General features: G+C 44.3%; 1 protein-coding gene across 1 annotated transcript; it reads right to left on the minus strand.

Moving 5' to 3' along the window:
- Nucleotides 1-28: 28 nt before the first annotated feature.
- On the minus strand, nucleotides 29-18,570 carry LOC128723951 (uncharacterized). Its single transcript, XM_053817716.1, has 8 exons — nucleotides 18,483-18,570; nucleotides 11,556-11,722; nucleotides 7,820-7,964; nucleotides 7,023-7,210; nucleotides 6,711-6,954; nucleotides 6,493-6,581; nucleotides 3,460-6,379; nucleotides 29-717 (listed from the first exon to the last, which is right to left on the minus strand). Exons 1-8 carry the CDS (start codon nucleotides 18,568-18,570, stop codon nucleotides 29-31), a joined length of 4,530 nt encoding a protein of 1,509 aa, XP_053673691.1.
- Between the last annotated feature and the right edge of the window lie 1,331 nt (nucleotides 18,571-19,901).

Consider the following 19,901-nt stretch of genomic DNA (forward strand, 5'->3'; position numbering starts at 1 on the left):
TGGATTCAGCACATTGCGAGACTCTTCTTCAAAACTCCTTGAACTTTTCCCCCAATTGAGTGATCAATTGATCGTGCTGCACTGCAGAATGTGCATGATTCTGGACGCGCTCAGTTGGTGTCTCATTTCCGCTATCCGGAACGACGGAGCGCTGTGACAGGGTGCTATCTAACTCATCTCCAAGCGTCCGCTGCAGCTGCTGCTCGTTCAAGGAAGATATCTTCGCCACCAGCTGCTGCTCATCGAAGGTCGCCTGGGATTCCTGTTCATTGTGGGATGGCGAGCTCGTTGTCAAAGCGCTGTCATATGTGTTCTCGGCTGTTCCACCGACGACACACGACTGCGGCAGCAGCATTTCCTCTGACGAAGTAATTTCTCCGATAGACTGCTGATCACGGCACACCGATTGCGATGATGCCGAGCTGACGCTCGACGTTTGAAAGTCGTACGAAGCCGAGGATGACTTGACAGACTGCAACTTCGACCGAATGCTGCCCGCAGTGCTGGACAGGGATCGGCGAAGAAAGGAACTGCACACTTGCATCATCGATTGCCGTCGTTGATCGTCCTGCAGGCCACTAGCCTGCAAGCCAGTTGCCATCGAGGTGGAAGCCATCAACTCCGGCCTGCCCGGGGTGAAGTTGGGAAAAATCTGCTTGATCTTCCTACACAGCTTTAGGTTGGTGAAGAAGGAAGTTGACCTCGACGAAGTGTTACCTGCCGGAGGGAGTGGTGTTGGTGGTAGGGTATGGGTAAGTTACACGTAAACTACACACGTGGATTTTCTGCACCATTGCTGTTCGATGAAGGGATGGCAATGCTGTAGATTTTTGAACACATACGCATCTGTCTTCTGGTGTAATAATGGAAAGGATAAATGGATCTTATGACGGCAGAACAACATGATATAGGACAGTGTGTTAAGGGAGGTTCACATGATCTACCATGACCAGTTTTTACATGCGCCCTCTTTCCCATTAGCAGGAGTATGATAGCTTTTGTGTGAAAATGATTCCTTCCCCGTTGCTGAGTATTGCCATAACCGGAGGAGTATATTGCTTCTCTATCCCGTGTATCACAGGCTAAGGATTATACCACGACGAAAAATGAAATTGAACGTTTGCACTATATTGCATGCTTAATCACAACAGTGCATCATCGAGGAGCAACAAATCAAAGGATTTAAATTTAATTGTATTACTTAAGCGAAACAGAGCCAACATGAAAGGCATGAATTTAAAGAAGCGAATAGTGCACAGCGTTATTGGACGAAAAGTGCTGTCGTTACTTATCCGTACCTCAAGCAACATTGTTTAATAATACCTTTTATAGCTTTACTCACTCCACCTTTGAAGAATGGTTTGATTGTGAAATTTTTGTTACACACCAGTACAATACAAAACTTGACCTCTTCCGCAACAAATAAATGAGGTTGAGGCAAATATTATTAATCATGACAATAAATAGTAACAAACGCACAGGAAACATATACATACAAGAGCATTTTGTACATTTAATTGTGATTCCGGTGCGTTGTTGTTCTCTGGTTTTGTTTTTCCTATTATTTTTCCTGAAGATTTAATGATTTGTGATAGCAATGTAGTAAAAGATTTAGAGTTATATATAGATGAAACGCAAAGGGTGTAGATATGAGATTGTAGAATGGAATTTCTTAGTTTTTCATTTAAAAATAAGCGTGCCTGTGTATGCTAGTAGTGTACGTTTGTTTGTGTCTGTTTACAACATTAGTGGATGATTTTTGTGCCCATGCCTCTGTACATTTGTTCGCGATGTTTTCTCATAGACTTTCCATCTGGCTTGTGAATATCTATTATGAAGCTAATTTTTGCGATTACGTGCTGGTGCAGATGAATAGCAATGTACATAGAATCTGACATTCTCAGCATGGTGTTATTGATCAATTTCTGAATCGTGGGTAAAACAAAAACGATCATATAGAGCATAGAATTGCATTTACTCAAGCCTTGAAGCCAATTACCACGTTATTACATAGTTTGGATGGTGTTATAACAGTGACGTGTGTACAAAAATAAGGTGAAGAAAATATACACATCCATGATATAATCGAGAATTGTTGCTTTTCTGAAATTTCTCAACTGTCTACGGGGGCTCGAATAGAGAGAGATGATTTGAATGCATCTTCCAGTAGAATAGAATTGATTTCAAACATATCGATTATAAATTTAATTAAATTTTGACAGATATCCATACGCAGAATATTCTCCCCTATTCGAGCTTCCAAATGTGGGAAATAAGAGCAAGAAAGAAAGTTTACACTCAGCGAGTTTGAAAACGCTCAAAGGATCGTTTCATTTTATCCATCGATCAATCGCAATACTTATATTTTTATAGGATCAACTAGAGACTGTACGCCCTAAAGATTCAAAGTATGCTAAAAGATAACAGGGAAATATTTGTAGTAAAAGAAAACAAACGAAACTAAACTAAGATAAAGTGTACGTCCAAGCGAAGCTAACAATAAAACAGTAGTATCGGTGATAATTGGATAGATGTTCGATCTGAAGAAGACGATCTGCCTACGCACTTTAGGGGATACATGTTATATCCTATTTACCTTTCTCAAATATCGTGCAAATAATTCTATTTGGGTACTCTAACTAACGTCTACCTAAGCTAAGCTTCGTTTGTTTCCTTCTCATCTGCTAAGAGTTTAGGCTGTATCGATTGTTCTTTTAATTGTATCCTATACCTATTTGGTGCTACAACTAAAATATCGTGCTATCGCACTTAACATCACTATGCAACAGCTATACACCGACCGAATTAAAATCAACAACGAAACAAAACCAGAGCACTAATTCATCTTTTTTGTAGCGTTCCATTTGTTTAAGTAATCGCATAAATCCATTCTCCTAAATAACCAATTGCACAACCTCCCCCGTTTTTCTACCTCTATCTAATCATCTACCCTCGCTCGATTATCGCACATAATGAGCGATTTTCGAATCACAGCGATGCTTGCCAAGTTTTTAGTATATGTATGTATGGGATTCTATCTTGAAATGGTGTGCATGTTTCTGTGTTTCAAACCCTTTTGCCAATCATAGCAGTGTTCCTATTTCTGCACGTACTTTGCTGATGTGTCATTTAAACGATAGCTACCTTCCCGCATCACTTGATGCAAATATTGCTCAATGTCAACCGTTCCAAATTTGACGGGGACTAAATTTAAAAAAGCTTCCAGTTAATCTCATATTAATCCGTAGCTCAGCGAATGAAACGTTGCGAATATGATCATTGCGATCGTTTCATGTGTATTATGTCTGTATACTGTGTGATAAAATTACTGTATTTGTGTGTGCACTAGAAGGGAAGGGAAGAGAAGGACATTCTACTGGGAACATGCAATTCAAAATAAAGCAGATAAGAAACAAGATCAGGGTCACGAGGCCGATTGTCGAGCAGATCGGTCATCACCGATGATTTGCTGATCAGAAAACGATCGATTAAGTAGCCTGGAAGTACCAGCAGAAGGAGTCGCTGCATTGACAACGTTGGTGGTACTTGTGGTGGTGGTACAGGGAGCGCTGGTAAGGCTAGGGCTGATATTTTCGTTTCCGGTGACACCGGAAGCGAGTGTTTGTACTGCAACAGGCGCGCTCAGAGTGCGTTCAATTGATCGCAAAGTGGTAGCGACGGCTCCACCTCCAATGATATTTGACGACGAAGACGAACTAGAGGATGATGATCCTGCAGTCCCTTGAGTACGCTGGTGGTGTTGGTACTTCGGTATTTTCATGGCGGCCCGCAACTCTGCTCTAAGCTCGCGAAAAGAGAACGGTGCACAACGGTTGTTGCGCGTAAGAATAGGGCTTCCTCCGATGTTTGGCGCAGACTGGCGAGATGTTAAAGGATGAGTTGTCATCACCATCGCCGATGATGCTGAGGGACACGAGCGACGAACCTCGGTAGGTTGGTGAGGCTGTCTGTCTACATCCTTCACGGGTGACTCAAGCGGAGTCAGCGTCTCTGTCTTTAGCCCACTGCTCACCGAAGTAACAAGGTGTTGCAACAGTTTGTTGCAAAATCGTTGCCCACCGCTACTGGTTTCTCCAGTGTTACCGGCTATGGGAGGACTACTTCCGACCGACGGTACCATCAGAGCGTCATTTTTGTCGATAATTTCAAAAGAGCTTTCAATCGAACTCGTTAGATCTTCGGCAGCTTCCGGTGCTGGCGAGAGTGGCGCTGGACTGACGTTGAAGCCAATCTTCACGTTCGACGCCTTTGGTTTGACCACGCTGCAGGTGTCGGTGCTAGAGACGGCGATCGCTACCGGCGAGCTTGGGGGAGGCGATGATGACCCAGAAGGATTCAGCAGGACCTCCTCGATCGTGGACGGGCGGCGGGCGAGCGCCAACTCCAACCGCATCAAATGGCCCGGACTTTTGCTGGGTGATTCGTAACTGAGCTGGTTATCACAGATAAATGAGTAGTAATCGGTAGGAATATTACCACAGGCGGCTACCTTATCCCTGTCGAGAACAGCATCCTCGCTGTTAGGGATGGGTACCTTCACCGACACCGTGGGGCTTCGTGGAATCGCCACACTGCTGGAAGATGCGGCACCTTTAGTGTCCTCAGCACTAACAGTCACTGGAGTTGTCGCCATTGGTACAGCATTCGTTGGTCGTAATTGTACGCTTTTCGCTAGTGTTTCCTTGAGGTGGGGATCGCTACGCATATTGAGTAGCCAGCGGAATTTCAGCTTCATCCGACTGTTATTTCCGGTTGAAGCCGCTCCTGCAACACCACCGACACCTTTCACTGAGCCATTGCCAATGGAAACACCAGAGAGATTACTTGCGCAAGATCCATACAGCGCGTTGCCTCCAATGCCACCATTACTGCCGGAAGTGGCGTGCTTCAGCTTTAGTGAACGCTTCTTCTTCCGCTTCATTGCCATACCAAACCGCCGGAATGGGGACGTTGATGCCAGCTTGCTCTTACCATCTCCACTACCACCGCCACTGCCAGTATCAACATCACAGATACCTATTCTCTCAGTATCCGTTGTAGCATTCGCGACCCCTTCTGCGGTACTATCTTTCGCACGACAATAAGCAACACCCTCAGTAGGTTCGTCACTTTTCCCAAACCCTGGCACATGTGTCCCCGCCCTGGACTTCGTCACCACTTTCGACGATGTTGGTAGTGGCATTACACCAGCATCACGCAACGATTGAGATTCTTGCAACCTGTGGTCCAAGAAACCACTAGCACCGCCATACCCGAAAGGTAGTGATCGTTCATCGTACAACATGACTGCAAGCGAGTCCCCCCCCTGCAATGCAGGGACATCGTTAGAATCTTGGCGAGGTTGCCATTGTTGTTGCTCCTGCCCCTGGTTTTGACTTACGCCCGGCGGTAAGTTACAGGAAGTTAGGTTAAGAGCCTGATTACTGATCGGGGGATTATGTTTGCTACTCAGCTGATCGTGCTCAAAGGCGAGCGGCGGATCTGTACTACTTATACTACTTTTACTGATGAGAGCAGAAGCACTACTATACAACCATAAGAGGTAGTTTTCGTCGTCGCTAATGCAACGTCGATTGGAAGGGGAAGGAGAGATGCAGGTTTTGGTGGCTTCGGCTACTGATGTTGCGCGTATTGTTGCCGCAACTGACTCTGGCGCTGCTGGGGGTGGTGAACGAGCAACGCAATTATTACTACTGGTTTGGTTAGGTTGGGTGGTATGAGGTTTTGTTGTACTGGGGGTTGCTGTCGTTTCAGTGGGGCCGATAGACGTAGCTGTTGCTGTATTCGCGGTTGTTGCTGAGGTTGTAGCTGTTGTTTTTGATTTACACATGGTTTGCGACACTACTGTTTGACACTCACCGGATTCCCATCCTTCTTCGTCTCCGACGGAATCGGTGCCGGAGTTTTCCTCTGATGAGCCTGCGGAATGGTACCTTAGCTGTGGCTGCTGTTGCGATGAGGCTGCTGCAGCTCCGTGTTGCTGCTGCTGCTGCTGCTGCTGGATCGCATCCCCCAGGCCCGTGGGGTTGAGGTTGATGTTGCAGTAAATGCCACTGTTCTGCTGGCTATTACCTAAGGACGTACGGTTGTTGTTCGCAGTGCGATGGTGTTGTTGCCCTTCGCTGTAGTTGGCGTTGGGAATCAGCGATTGGTTGTGATTGGTTGATTTCATCAAACCCATGTGATGTTTCTGCTGTTGCTGCTGCTGGTAATCTAGATGCGCGATGTTGTTGGGTGTTGCATATGTCGGATTACTATCGATCATTGGTTGTTGGGGCAACGCAGGCAGCATACGGTTGGCTTCCAAGTTTTCAGAATATCTACCGCTCGGTGGTACAGGTTTCAGAAAAACTTGCACCTTAAATGAACCAGAATCAAACGATTGAGTGATAATAGAGAAAACTTAAGTGACGGGCGAAGGAAATCGTTCCGACCACGTTCATCCAATGCAGTTGCACCGTCACAACTTACCTGTTCGGGGCACTTTTTGGTGTTACCTTTGTGGGCATCGTCAATCTCCATTCGATCCAGCGTCAAAACCAACCGTTCTTGGGAATCATCTGATACATTAGATTCGTGGAAGATGATTAGTTAAACCATGTTAAAAATTATGTAACTCGAACTCATGCAATTGCATAAAAAGACGGAATTGCGACAGGGAGCAACCCTTATCAGCTGTGTATACTCACAAATGGCAGCTCGCATAACAAAAAATGTGTTGAACCAAAAGTGCATGCGCTTCTCTTGCAGCTTTGAGCGACAAAGCTCGACCTTCACGTCCCCGGTAAGCGGCATACAGCGATCGAGCACTACGGTCGAGTAGTCTCCAGTACGCTGGAACTCTTGCAACGGAACCGATTCTGTGGCACCCTTCATCTTGATCGAACCCGACCTGATCGACACATCGACAGGGCTGATGCGCACTTCGAGAATCTGTCAAATGAACACACAACGATGAAAAATATGGCTTGCGGAGGAACATTGTACATGAAGAAACTTACGTAGAGGGTAACGTCGTGGTACGTTAACCTGTTGCGCAGCAGCTGCTCATAGTACTCCACATACCGGCGTTGCGAAGGGATAGTAACCCCTTTCTTGTCCTTTGTGCGTTTCTCCGCATAGTACGTCAGTGCTTCGTTGGCCGTCTGGAAAGCGTTACTGTACAGCAGATAGCAACAAATCATAGTTCCTAAAACGAAATACGACGAAAAAACATGTGAAAAATCCATCTATCGAAATAAGCGACACACAAAAAATGATTCTTCATGCACAAATGCTAATCAAACTTGTTTAGTATCTATTTCAATAACAGTAGTATGTTTGCAACAGATAGCAAAACATGAGACACAAGCCAAAAACATTGGCAAATAAATAGTATGTACGCCAAAATGTCAATAAATGTCTCATGATGCGCACGATGATTTAATCAACAGACGATTATGCATTTAACCGCTGGAGTGAGCCTCTCTGGCGTACATAAAAAATGCGATATTACAACGCGACACCGTGCAATTCTACACCTTTGTTACTAGTATTCATGTCCATAACGGTAAATAATTAAAAGCCAAGGATTCTCTTCGTTTACCGAGCTTATTTCAATATCGAGGAACACGACAAATGAAATATTAACATTATTCGCTCTCTGAAATATTCGTTTCTTCGGATTAGTCATAGCAAAATAAATATCGAATCGTAAATTTTCTGGCACATCCCACAAATTTTTTCAAATGATCGCAAGAAAAATTCATAATAGTAAAAACGATGATTGCTATATATAGTATGTATCATAAGAGCTTACCCGTGCGACCTTTGCCAGCCTTGCAGTGGATCGCCACTACATGTGAACTGTCGGCACACAGATAATTGTGCACGTCTTCGCAGAACTTTATGATTAGCTCGATGTCGGGCGGATTGTGATCCTTGAACGGATATTCGGCATAGTGCTGAAAGAAGGAAAATTAAATTGATTATCGATGCGTACTTTACGTGATTATACAAAACTAAATACAAATATTGAATTCACTTGCCATAAATCGTTTGTTTTAATCATACGAGTCTTTAATAATAATAATCTATGAGCATTGGACTATATTTTACTAAACCCACGCCCCAAATAACCCGACAAAGGGGATGTATCCAAAGTTGGCGTTTTTTTATCAATTACAAAATTCTCATTGAAATCGATCCACATTCCGCTGCTGCTCATCAGATTGCACAGCGCAATGCATAATTTTAAAACAATTGCTCATCCTGAGGTACTTTTTGTTCCTCATTTTCATTTGATCCACCGTACCCGCGAACAATTCCTGTCAATCACGTTCCGACCAGCAGTCCACACGCGTAACCTTCACAACCACCACAGCCAAACCCCACAATCATCTGTTCCGGCAAGTAGTTGCAGTAACATCTGCGCCCTTTCCCGCCACCACCGAGCACAGCAAAATTCGTGTAGGCGTACGAGGGCGCAAGATGTGCGACGGGTGTGGTGGGAGACAAGAGGTGTTTAAAGGAACAGCATGTTATAATCGCATCAGCCGAGCAAGCAACCCGGCAGCAGCAACAGCCGCAGCAGCTAGAGAGCAATCAACTAAACGTCAACCTTCTCGCCTGCCTGTTCACGCTGACCATCCTTCTCTTGTCGTTCATGTGCGCTGGGATACGGTGGGGGAGTAACAAGCGACTCGCGGTGGAGGTGAAGTATACAACATCTTATTTGATTGCAATGGACGCGAACCGAATGCCCACACATGTGTGCAACCATCACAGCTGGGGCTTCCTCACAAAGCGTGCAGTGGGCCGGTTTTGGCGCCGTGACAGCCACAACCGCGCGCGATCCTGGCACGGAGTAAGGGTAAATGAACGATCCCATCCCCCTTTTGACGTCGGCGGCGACGCTAAAGGAGGCAAAGATGGCGCACACACGCTTTGGATAAGCTAGCGCCTGCCGGCGGCACTCTAAAGCGGCCAGTTCTTGGCGTTGTTTCATTTTTTTTGTCTCGCGGTATTTTTTGCTGCCCGCAACCGAGGGGCAAGATCGGGGTAAATTTGCATGTTTGAGCACATTGTGATCGCTTGCACAATTCACGCCACCGATCGCAGGTTTGGGTGGGTGAATGGGCGTGTATGTGTATGCGAACGTGCATAAGCAAGGGGAAGGTAGTACATGAGCTTGGCGGTTGTATAAAGGCTGCAGGTGTTTCTTGACGGGGTAGGCAGATTTCCGGCTATCCTTGACGATAGTTAGGAGGTTAGATGTTAACGTTAGCGTACTTACGTAAGAACTGGAGAGCAAATTCATGAGCGAGCGGTCAAAATCAAGTACAAAAAATCAAAATTGATCCTGTAAATTGGATTTGTGTTGATAAAGTTGCTATCGATGTGAATCATTTTTATTCGGATTTCATTTCATTCGAATCCTTATCAAAACTTTGGTTGCTATATTATAAGCATTTTAAAAATAACCCTCAAAAATCATAAACAGCCACATTGAATCTGCTTGAAAAATCTGTAAAAAATGAAGTTAAACCCTGCAACAAGCACGAGCGATAGACTACAAAAAAAATGTTCATTTTCCCAAATGACATAGCAATAACAAAGAGAAGCTTTACGTTGTTGGGGATACTATCAGCAGAAAAATAAGCCTAACCCTGTTAATATTGACATCCACCTACACACTTGCTGTCAAGGAAATATTTTTATCCTTGCTTTTTTTTTTAAGAAAAGCTTCACCCCTGAATGAAGGATTAAATATGGAAAGCAAAATCAGCACTTTGGCCCTTGGAAACAGCGCAGTAAAAGCGAATCCTGCACATGGTTAGGAAGAAATCCATGTCACCTTCCGCGTTAAAACACCACCCCAAGAAAAGGGATTCGCGGAATTCGCGACAATTTTAACCATCAAATCCCGCCATAGCAACAACGACGATGATACCCCGACACGACGCCAACTACAGGCGCGACCGCCAGTAAGGCATCGATTAGCGACGTTTAGCGTGCAATCAACGGGCCGTAAATCTCACATCCAGGGCAACCAAACGGCGTGTGCATTCGCGACGGAACAATGCATTTGCAATAACTGCAACCCCACAGCACGCGCTGCATCGACGCGGCGGCTGCTGAATAATGGGTGAACAAAAGAAGAAGAAAAAAACACCGCCCCCACTCCCTTGGGACAGTAAAAATGAGCCTCACACATCACTTCGCCATCATTGGCGGGGTGCAAAGATCACCATCAACAAGCAATCATCTTCATCATCATCATCATCATCATCATCACCATTAAACTCCAGGAGCTGGCTGTCGAGCGTGAAAATGAAACGATGATCGTTATCGGGACAGACAGTCGAGCAGCAGCGCGCTCCAACCTTCTTCCTCTCCCATTATTAGAAAGATGAGTAAACTATTGGATTGTTAAATCATCGTTTTCGCGATAATTGATTGAGTTTCCTCCCCCCAAGCCACCAAGCGAAACAAAATGCATCTCCCGGGGACCGGAGAACTCGGCTGCGGTCGTGAAAGGTAAATTGCATCTAGGACGATATTTCGCACATTTGCAGTGCATGTGCCTTTCCTCCTTTTTTCCGTTAGACACGATGTAACGAATGATCGCACCCCGTTCTAATGCACTCTCTCTCAAGGTGGGAGGTTTTTGACCTGTTGCGTCGCGGCATAAGGGCGCCAATCAGTACGAGAAGGCTAGACGATTATGCCGTAATGATCCTTTCGATTCACCAATCAATGCACTGTGCCGAATAGCAGTTACAATTGATTTTAATCCCTTCACAGTTTTACCCGAGCAGATTTGGTTTTAATTCATTCTTCCTCATTTGCCTTGCGCGCTGTTATATCTTCACTTTTTATGAGTATGTATAGATTCTTCATAAAAATATAACCAAAAAAGTACAAAAGATTTAATCAAAAAAGGAAAAAAATTTACTTTTTTGGTTAAATTGTAGGAATTTTATTAATTAATTTAATTTTTTGATGTAAGGAAATGCCCACCAGCCATGGGTTATGTGAAATTATAGATTAAGAGTAAATGAATTATGTATTTATGAACCAACCATTTAGTTTTGCGAACAATACGGTCGTCAGTAAAATAAAAAAAATTAGTCTTTTTGACTCAAGTGACGAGGGTGCATAGTTTGTGCAAACCCGTTCTCAAAAAAACTAGATATTATTTTGAAACTATGAATAGAATTCTCTGCTTTAGGCAAAAAAAAACAATGATGAAATTTGAATTATGTAATCATTAAAAATTCATTAATATTGAATACAACCAATTAGTTTTTAAGTAATATTTCGAAACACTGAGCCATTTTTTTTAGTTTTTGCATTAAATCTTAACCAAAAGCAATACAAACTTTTTATTTTATGAATTTTAGAGCACGTTTTTTCGAAAACAGAAATTGCCAATTGCCAAACAGGGTGCCAATTTTTTTACCCTTTTTTTCAAAATCTAAAGACTGTGAAAGGGTTAAACGGCAAAATAAACTCGCATTCAAGTGGGCGTACGCAATTTTATATTCACTTACCGGGAAGAGTGTCGCTCCGTAGGTGCGCTCCGAGCACAAATTGTACACCTTGTACTTGTTTCCGTGCTTCTCGGTGAGCAGCTTCAGCACGTCCTCGCGATTGTTGCGGTAGATGGCCTCCACGTTTTCAGCCGGGAAGCCCATGGCAATGATGTTGTCCTTAATATCTGCGCGGATGCGAGAGGGAAAGAAGAGCAACAATGTAATAAAACATTATATTAGTACGTATCGAACCCCAATTATTGTGGAGCTTCCTTCACGTTGAACGGATTCACTATCTAGTGTGGGGTATTATTCAGTGGCCGTTAGCGGTTTGTGGTAGAACGAAAAGCCGGTAAATGCTTCCATGTGCAATGGCCGGTGAATGAAAAAAACGAATTTCGAGTAATAATTGTGTACAAACCGATGGGTCCTTCTCTCACGACGTTGTGGTAAAACGCAACGAATACAAGCGGCGAATCGGAAGCGGAAACGAGAACAAACGTTCGACACAGCAGGGCTGCCAATTTCAAACGCAATTCCTGATAGCAAAAGCGTGTATTAAACAGAACAAAAATGGCATACAGACCACCCACACTTCCGCGTTGAGCATGTGTGATAATGGAGTACAAAAATGACCCACCACCCCTGTTCTGAATGGAAGCAGAAAGCATGCAATGCAATACCATTTCAGATGCACCGCTCACTTGCCAATGCTCCACCCACAGGTTTCTGGGTTCCATAACCTTGCCAGCAAGCCGATTCAGGGATTCAGTTTCAGCCGAGCCAAAGTGGGCCCTTTTTTATGTTTTACATTCCTTTTCACCCGTTTCACAATGCTTCATCATGTACGGTAGCACAGTGGTGAAGATATAATTTGCATATTTAATTGCCGCTGATTAGCACATAAATACATCGGGACACAGACACACACGCGCGCGCTCTGGTGAATTATGGAGTGCAAAGAATGAAGGCCCGGCCGGTGGGTGGTTGGTGGAAATTTCAAAGCCAAGAATTAAGTAGGTACTAAGTGCACAAGGGGGGCCTGTTTCATCTCACCGATGTACCCTCAAAAATGCCCTTCTATCTGTGCTTTGTGCGTTTCGCATAACGTCCGCGTAGAACGTGACCGGCACACTGGTTACGACCCGCTCGTATACGCCGAGATTTGAGTGTGAGTGAGTGCAGATTGATTGATGATCATATGCTGCACTCTCGATCCAGCGATTGCATTTTTAATATTAGGAGCTATTGAGTAGACTACCCCTACCTTCTGTTGTTTTTTTTTTCTTCGTATGTTTCACAAGTACAGGGATGAAAACACTAATTTGCTTAACTCGTGGCAGCGTGGCGTGTCTCACTTTCGACCGGTAAGCCTGTGTGTGCGAGTGGGTATCTGTGAATGCCTGCACAACTCGACGCCCGGCTGCATGACCAGATGCAATTTCATTATGCGATTACCCGAGAAGAAATGCATAGCATTTGAAATGCAGATTTTATCCCCACACCACGCCTGTGTTCCTGTCCTGTGTTCCCTCCACCCTCTCCGTCTATTTTTCCCCCTTTGATGGGATCGTTCTCGAGAATATGACGCGATCATTTGAACCGATAGTGATCGTTGGTTTATATATACAAAAAACTTAACATCACAGAACAGAGAATATTTACACTAATTAAACGAAGCTTCCACAAACTAGAAACACATTATTACTCCTTTCAAAGCCATGCTCATAATTATGCGCGTATTAATGTCTATCCTACTTTTGACAAAAAAAGGCTCATTTGAAACAAGTGCATTAAGAACAAAGCAAATTTCTTGCTTGCAATTCGACGTAGTTGCGTGAAATATTATTGACAAAATTTCACCTTGATTCACTCACTAATGAACATGTCTGCAAATAAAACTTAATGATGCCTTCTCGTTGGTTTAATAAAAGCCTCCCTCTGTAAGTATTATATTTGATTAGAATATGCTATATGATTACAGAGAAGCTGTTACTGATGGAGATCATGAATCCGGCGTGATGGAGGGCAAGGTTATGTGTGTTTCTTGAGCCGCCTCCGATCCATCTCCCTTCATCTTCCCTCCTCCGCCTACTCTTCACCGATCAATCATCTGTGCGTCACAGTCGGACACGGCATACAGCCCCCCTCAATTAGCACTAATTAGAAGAAGGCGCCTCCTTTTCCTCTTATGTGACATTTCCCGCCACCATCTAATCAATCTCACCCTGCCTTTCTTTTCGCCCAACGTCACGCTATGTGCTGTTCTCTTTCTTTCGCTCTCACCTGCACACGCTAAAACCTGCTCCGGAGAGCCGCCTTCGGATAGCAAAACGAGAACCGGTTCCATAGACCTGGCCGGGTCCGGCCTCCCTCCCTATTTCGTGGGCTTGGCCTCGGTTAGAGTTTTCTCGCTCAGCTGCTAAAGCCACAACATTGTCCATGACCGAAACACGATCGCGTTAACCCCTCGGAATAGCCCCCTGTCTCTGACCCAACAACGGCCGCTCTCTATCGGTTGGTCGCAATAAACGGAGACCCAACATATATGAAACAGCAGCAGCAAACAACAGTAGCAGGGAGGAGCTGTTTGGGTGTGTTGTGTCAGGTTTAACACCACACGACACACCAGCGACTCCTGCTGGCGCTTCCCCAGGAGCCGTGTGTTCGAGAACCGTTTAAAATGCGAAAAAGGCAAGGAATCGAACGGAGTTAAGGACCACCCTCTGGTTGTCAACCTCCGCCGCCGCTGTACGATCGTTTGTAGCGAAATTGCGATCGATGATTCGAGAATTATGAAGCTACAGCTAAACGATGGGGTGGTGGGAGGGATATGATGAGAAACAGACAGGTGTGCGGATGTGGAGACAAGATAAAAGGGCCGCTACACAGGGTGACACGGCGTTTGGTCCCCGTTTTTCACTGCAAGGATGACGCAGAGCACGGGAAGCTCCTGCGTGTAATAGCACTAAGTGCAATATTTTTTTTTGTCTTATATTAAGGCAGTTTTTTTTTCAAACTAGATATCATTAGATATAGATTTGCCCGTGAACACATTAAAAATGATATACTTTACGACTTTGCAAACAGCATTGCCTGACGAATGGAGCCTTTTAGGATATTTGACCGACATTTGGTGGAGAAAAAAAAACACAACGTCGTTGAAATCGAACGTTCAGTGAAGTTTCCCTCTCTACCACAATTCCAGCCTGTTACCCTCCTCAAAGAGCAGCGCAGCAGAAGCAGCATTATGTGCACGGTGATACTGAAATGATCGATCGAGCGCGTGGCGATCGAGTTTTCCCATCGATTGCTGCCCTTGTGAGCATAAACGTGGGCGCTGAGAAGTGGAGGAACCAGAAACCAGACACAGAGAGGTGGTGGTCGTGAGAGAGATGAAGAGAGATAGTAGATTCCGCATAGGAGTCCGAGGTTTCGCCTGGGTGAAACGGTGGCAGGTCTATGACCGGGGCCTACCTTTGGCATTGGGCAGTGGTTCTGTTGGAGGGCATTAGGTTGAAAGCCGTCATCAAACGCGATGCACAGTGGTGGGATTTGAAGTGGTGAGGGAAAGGGGAGGGTGCGAAGAGTCAAAGGCATGAACTGACTTGTAATAGAACACAATCTCGATGGGCACTAAAACAAGAGAGCTGTGTCACAGTGTCGATTTAAGATGACGGTTTATGATAAGTCAACGAACGCATAAGAAAATCGTTAAATATTTTGAAACTAGCCAATGCAACTGCGGTGGGATAAGGGTAACATGATAAACGAAGTATGGATAATGAATTTTCAATTATTAGGAGAGTACTGATACAAAGAAACACTGCGTAACGAACACTCGATCGATAGCACGACAATAATATAATTACTTATTTAAATTATAGTACATCAAAATTTTATTTAATATAGCATGAACTGTTTTATGAATTAGGCTGGTTTTGATTACTACTTATCCTAATCTAACACCTTCTTACGAGAGGTGAAAAGATCATGAATCATTTTCTACAAACCCGCCATCTTCGCCTATCAACACGTGGCAAAACCGTATCAGCTGGTGTTCAAAAAAGTTGCCGATTCATTTACCCAAGCCCCCTGCTTTTTCAATACATCACACATCGGCCGCACTTCCGGTATGTTTGCTTTCGCCAACCCAGGCCCGGAATAAACGTAACCGTAAGCGCGATGGTCGTACGCCAGACCTGGCACGTACCACAAGGCGTTGGTCCTGCCCGGGGGGCTGAAATATTGTTGCGGACGTAATCAGCCGTAGCAAGCATTCTTCATAATGTGCTGGTGTGCAAATCGCAGAAGGTGATACGAGCACTGAGTGCAACAAAAAAATCTCATAGGTTCAACCTTTAATCGATGGAGGGTGGGTTGGGAGCTGGGGGGGAGGGGGTGGAGGTAACGATTTGTAGTCTATCAGCGAAAACGCTAGTTCTAAATGAAACGATCGGGGATGGTTGCTTTTAAAAGAGTCTACACGCCGATTGTATAGCACAAAATAAAACATACAACATATTTTAACACATAGAATGCTCCAGTTATAGTATATACTCTTTATATGCACTTATTCTACTATTAAAGTAGTATAAAAGTATACAATGTATAAGTACGCTATTTAAAGATTTTGATGCCTTCTTTACAAACCTTTATTATTTTCTTTAAAGCATACAATAAAACAATTTCAAAAATAGTAAAATTAATGTCAATTTTTTCTTCTTATTGCAAATTTCCAAACATTTGTGTCAATTTTAAACAATTTTTTGTTCGCAATAGCAATCATCCAAGACGATGACGACACGATGATCAAAAGAGAAAGATAATCCAACCCAAAGAGGAGGAATTTTTTATACTGATCCATCGAGTAGACCCGGGGTAAGGTAAGAAATGGTAGGAAATGAAAATGTTCATCGTTTTTCCAACTCACGAGGAGCAGATGATACGGTCTAGGTCATAATTTAAAATAAAAAAACTCAGATGACGTAAGCTTTTCCTAGAATCCTCAGAAATCCCTCACCGTCTACCTCAAGGTGCTGTAAGTAAGTAAGGAAGGAAGCAGTAGATAGTGGAACGCCTCAGCGCATCGGGCAATGCATTATCGCACGTTGGTAGTTAGTGATAAGCGCAATTTAGCGTGCCGCTAGCAAAAACGAAGCGCAGCGGGTATGTAGAGCAACGGTAGAGCACCTAAAATGGAAGGATTTACTTGTCAACGAATGGCGGTTCACGAAATTACGCGTGCCCTCTCTAAGAAGCTGGTGAGTGTGAATACATCCGCGAGTTGAATTATCAAAGAGCGGTGCGAAATATGCTACAAAATGCTATCAAAATAATTGCGTCATCATCGCGTCAACAATCAAGGGGCACAGGAACGAAGAATTATCACCAAAATCGCATAAGCCGACAGAAAAGCAGAACAAAAGGAATGAAAAACGGACAATATTTTATCTACCTCGACCGTAATTGCGATCGAGTTCCTATCAGTTTAAACTCAGGGAAAGTTTGAGCTTACTACGATGGAAAAAATACACTATATGGAACCGCTAGACTAGACTATTTTAGGTAGATTTTTGCTTTTTCTATAAACAAAGAAAGCATATAAATTTTAGTGACTTATTTATGCCTGCAAAAGGGAATGAAATAAAGCAGGACGACTAGTCGAACATTTCCAGTAGAGATATCAGGAAATATTATATCAACTGCATCACGGTAAACTAATTGTTCGAGTTTTCTCTTCAATTTTCAAAGTATGCATTGCTTGTGCTGCAAATTTTCGAGGCAAAAATAGGCAAAGTATTCATAACCATGGATGTAGTCATTCGGTACAAGATTATTTTCAATACCACTCCAAATGCGGTTGAAATAAATCTTAGGTTATAATCGATGAAGCTTCAAAAAAATTCATGGAATATAACTGTTGAAAACGTTCAATAGCAGCACAATGGCACTGATACGACTATGCTGGATACTGCCAGTTTTTCCAGTTATTTTTGTACGAACGGAACTGAAATTTGCAATGCGCGATAAAACAAAATAAATCTAGAACCTGCCAATAAATGCAATAAAGAAAGCAAAATAAGCAGAAACATAAAACAAACCAAAAAGTACACCGCCTTCCGGTCTCTTTCACACATTTTAATTAATCAATCACGCGAAACAACGCAGCGTGAGCGTCTCGTCGGAGTTCAGTATGTTGCGAATTTAGCAGCTCCGCACGATTCAGAAGCAATCTTTTCCTACCAAACGTTGCAGTTGGCCCGAAGCTGCAGCGGCTTCTCCACAATGCAGATCGGTTAAATATAGCACAGCACGCGGTATCAGCCATTCGCAAGCAATGGACACACACACACACACACACACACGACAATTAAGTGAAGGTCATTTGTCGCATACTCGCGCTCAAACGTACAGCAAAATGCGATTTTGTTCCCATATCGACAGAGGGGCTCATCCGATATGACGTCATATTCAAGGCGAACAGAGTTATGCGAGCTAAGTGGGAGCAAGATGGGAGAACACACAATCTATGCTCTGCGCTCCCTACGCGACTAACAGCACCATGACGTTTTTTGACATTTCTTCCAATCGAACACTTAAATCGGCTGAGGCAGGCAAAGCAAAAAATAAGCCAAACGTGGACCGTAGTGCGTGTTGCAGCCTTCGAGCATGTGCTAAAATGCATACACGCGCATTCGTCAACGAGCGTGAGCGAGTTTAGGGGCGGCAGTAGAGAGCAGAGCAGGCTAGAGAAGCCATTGACCTCGGAACCGATGCCGGTAGGGGAGCAGAGAGGGTGAATAATTGTGCAGAAAGATAGCCAGATTTTACGACTCTCGGATGCAAGAGATATATCGAAGGAAATATCGATACAAAAAAAAAAGAGCGAGACACATTTTATGGAAAACAAATCGCACACAATCGAGAAATTGTAATACTTACAGGAAAGATCCAGATTGAAGCCATCCTCTTTGTACCGCTTCCGCTGACCGCTGACTATTCCCCGAAATTTGTTTGGTAGGTTAGCCATGGCGTGTTCGTTGCACCAACTTGCAACGACAGCGTTGGTAGAGAGATAGAGAGAGAGAGAGAGTGTGTGTGTGCGTCCGGAAATGGAGCACACTCTTTCGGTGTACTTTTATGTTCGGCACAAAGCTCCCCACCACACGGTGTAAAAGGGTTGGTTAACTTTAAGGGTTAAGGGTTGATAGATGATGCACGGCCACCAGGTAGTGGGACGGAAGGCAAAATGAGTCGTGGGCCACGTCACTACTGCACGCTATTTAGCCGTCTAGGCACAAGGGGGTCATAGAATTCGGCGCCACGGATACACTTATGGACGCGATATTCGCAAGTGAGCGAAAAATGGCGACGCTTGTGATTAGTGAATATCATCAAAACACAAATACAAACAATTAACACGACACGAGATAACACACAAATTCACTCTATTCTACTTCCTTGCGGTATTGCACATTGTGTTTTTTTTTTGCACGTTTCATGCTAGCCGTAACCGGCCGGTACTCTAATGTACACAAGTCGCACTGCCCTACTTAGCGGAGGCTTGGAGCCCGCCCTTCACTAACTTTACTACGTTTATTCGCTTGTGCCGCACGCTTAGAATCCCACCTTCACCCGCCAGCGCCTCTCAGACGCCACGGGTTGGCAAGCCAGATAGACGAGGCACATCACACGCACTACTGTGGGCTGCGCGAAAAAGCCCTGCTGTCTGCGAGTTGCGATAAAATGCGCCATTCACCTTGGAAGCCGGCCTGCTGGTGGAAAGAGGCGATGATAAGGCGTAAACCGGGACACACAAGAATGTGCAAATACGAAAGAAAAACACTTCGATGGCGCACACATTGGGGGGTTTTCAACCGCACGCGTTGGGGCTCGGGGGCTGATAGCACGCGGCCTGCAAACAGACGTGGGGGGGGGGGGGTGTGCGGGACGATGAAAGAAGCGTGGATCTTTTTCCCGATCTCGCAGACGAAAAAACAACGAATATAGTGCCACCACTGTAACCGTTCTAACAACGTCTTACGATCCGAGACTTGTTGGGCTAATAAATGAATTACACTTTCAATTTTTCAACACCAAGAAAAATCAACTTTGAGGGTTTGTTCCGGGAAATCCGATCCTAGTATCTAGGCTGCTGCTTCACGAATGGTGACCTGCGGGCTTTGTCTCCTGGCTTTATGCGAATCCATGCTATGCAAAAAATCCCGACTTGGCCCACCAACACACACGAACGTCGACTGTTCTCGATCGCATGATCCCATCGATAAAGCACGATCATGTCGCCATCTTGTACAACTCTCTCTCTCTTTCTCGTTCTTTCTCTCTCTCTCTCTCTCGGAA

This window comes from Anopheles nili, chromosome 3, assembly GCF_943737925.1.
Source record: "Anopheles nili chromosome 3, idAnoNiliSN_F5_01, whole genome shotgun sequence".
Lineage (NCBI taxonomy): Eukaryota > Metazoa > Arthropoda > Insecta > Diptera > Culicidae > Anopheles > Anopheles nili.

Coding starts and splice junctions, on each gene's coding strand:
- LOC128723951 (XM_053817716.1), bottom strand. CDS start 18,570: ATGGCTAACCTACCAAACAAATTTCGGGGAATAGTCAGCGGTCAGCGG. Junction 7,965..11,555: donor ACGGAGCGACACTCTTCCCG/GTAAGTGAATAT, acceptor TCCTTCTTTCAG/CACTATGCCGAATATCCGTT. Junction 6,380..6,492: donor CCAAAAAGTGCCCCGAACAG/GTAAGTTGTGAC, acceptor GGTTCATTTAAG/GTGCAAGTTTTTCTGAAACC.